At 51.7% G+C, this 1,647-nt stretch overlaps 1 protein-coding gene across 1 annotated transcript in view; it reads left to right on the top strand.

Annotated features, from left to right (window-relative positions):
* CCR7 (C-C motif chemokine receptor 7) overlaps positions 1-1,053 on the top strand; it is a 9,364-nt gene extending 8,311 nt beyond the window's left edge. Inside the window, 1 exon segment of the mRNA XM_008636432.2 lies at positions 1-1,053. This exon segment is cut by the window's left edge and continues 20 nt beyond it. Coding sequence (XP_008634654.1) covers positions 1-783 — 783 coding nt within the window. The 3' untranslated portion in view covers positions 784-1,053.
* Positions 1,054-1,647: the final 594 nt, after the last annotated feature.

Below are 1,647 nucleotides of genomic sequence, written 5' to 3'. Positions count from 1 at the left end.
AGTGCGGCCACGCACTGGCTTTTTGGGAGCTTTGCCTGCAAAGCCGTCTACTGCATCTGCAAAATGAGTTTCTTCAGCGGGATGTTGCTCCTCCTGTCCATCAGCATTGACAGGTACTTCGCCATCGTCCAGGCTGCCTCGGCCCACCGCCTGCGTCCCCGGATGATATTCATCAGCAAGGTGACATGTGTCTTCATCTGGCTCCTGGCCTTCATCCTCTCGATCCCTGAGCTGGTTCACAGTGGTGTGAACAACTCAGAGAGCAATCCCCGTTGTTCCATCATTGCTCATGACTTGCAGACCTTCAACACTGGCATCAAAGTGTCCCAAATGGTGTTTGGCTTCTTAATTCCCCTCCTGGTCATGTCTTTCTGCTACCTCATTATCATCAAAACGTTACTCCAGGCCCGCAACTTTGAGAAGAACAAAGCCATCAAGGTCATCATCGCTGTGGTCATCGTCTTCGTCGTCTTCCAGCTGCCCTACAACGGCGTCATGCTGGCCAAGACCATCTCAGCCTTCAACCAGACCAGCTCGTGTGAGGAGAGCAAGACGCTGGATGTGGCGGATGATGTGACCTACACCCTGGCCTGCTTCCGATGCTGCCTCAACCCGTTCCTCTACGCCTTCATCGGCGTCAAATTCCGCACCGACCTCTTCAAGCTGCTGAAGGAGCTGGGCTGCCTGAGCCAGGAGCGCCTCTGGCAGCTCCCCCCCTGCCGCGACAACAAGAGGTCCTCCTTCGCCATGGAGACAGAGACAACCACCACCTTCTCCCCATGAGCCGAGCTCCAGGCATGCTTTGGCTGAGCTGAAATGGTTTTGAACATTTTCTCTAGGGTGAACTCCTGGCAGAGCAAGACCTGCCACACTGCAGAGAAGGCGAGGGGAAAATCCAGCAGCCTCCCCTTATTTCAAGCAGTGAGGACTGCTGGCCAATATCCCATGAGTGGAGAGACTTTACAATAGAGTTGTCACTAACAGCAAAGCAAGGGAGAGGTGGTGAGTCTACAATTTCTCCTGTCATTTCACCTTTAGCTTACTCTTATTTACCCAAAAAGTGACAAGTACAAGAGAAAACAGATGTTGGTGCAGCAGAACTGTCGTTTGGAGCTGAGCTTCCAGGAGCATCACCTTTGCTTTGGATGTTGCTTTTAACAAGACAACCCGTTGCTCTACAGCCCCACAGAAATGCCCTTGCACTAAGTCAGCCCAAGGCAAACCCACAGCCTCGGGCTCGATGCAACACACAACCCCAGCTGTGGAGCTTCGGAGCACACGGCTGCTCCGCCTTCCCCACAGGAAGTGAGAGATGACCACAGCTAATGCAAAATCCACACAAACTCCAGCCATAATTTCAATTACTTCATATAAGACTGTAGCCACTCATAGCTCTGTCAGGAAAAGTACAAATTCCACTTTACTCCTGCCTGTTTCTGAGCTATCACCTGCTGACCTCAAGATAAATATGAACGTGAGTTTTCTCCTCCATTCCCAGTCCTTCTAGCAGGACTTCAGCTGCCTTTGAAGTCAGATCTGTATTTCACTCATAAGCTACTGGGGCGTGTTTTGCATCGGCGCTGTCGGCGCTAACAAAGACTGCTCACTGAGGTTTGATCTGAACACAAAGGACAATCCCATCCCACC

The sequence above is a fragment of the Corvus brachyrhynchos genome, unplaced genomic scaffold (genome assembly GCF_000691975.1).
Source record: "Corvus brachyrhynchos isolate BGI_N302 unplaced genomic scaffold, ASM69197v1 scaffold30, whole genome shotgun sequence".
Lineage (NCBI taxonomy): Eukaryota > Metazoa > Chordata > Aves > Passeriformes > Corvidae > Corvus > Corvus brachyrhynchos.
Note: the sequence above shows the minus strand (reverse complement) of the source record. Positions and strands in the feature narration are given on the sequence as shown.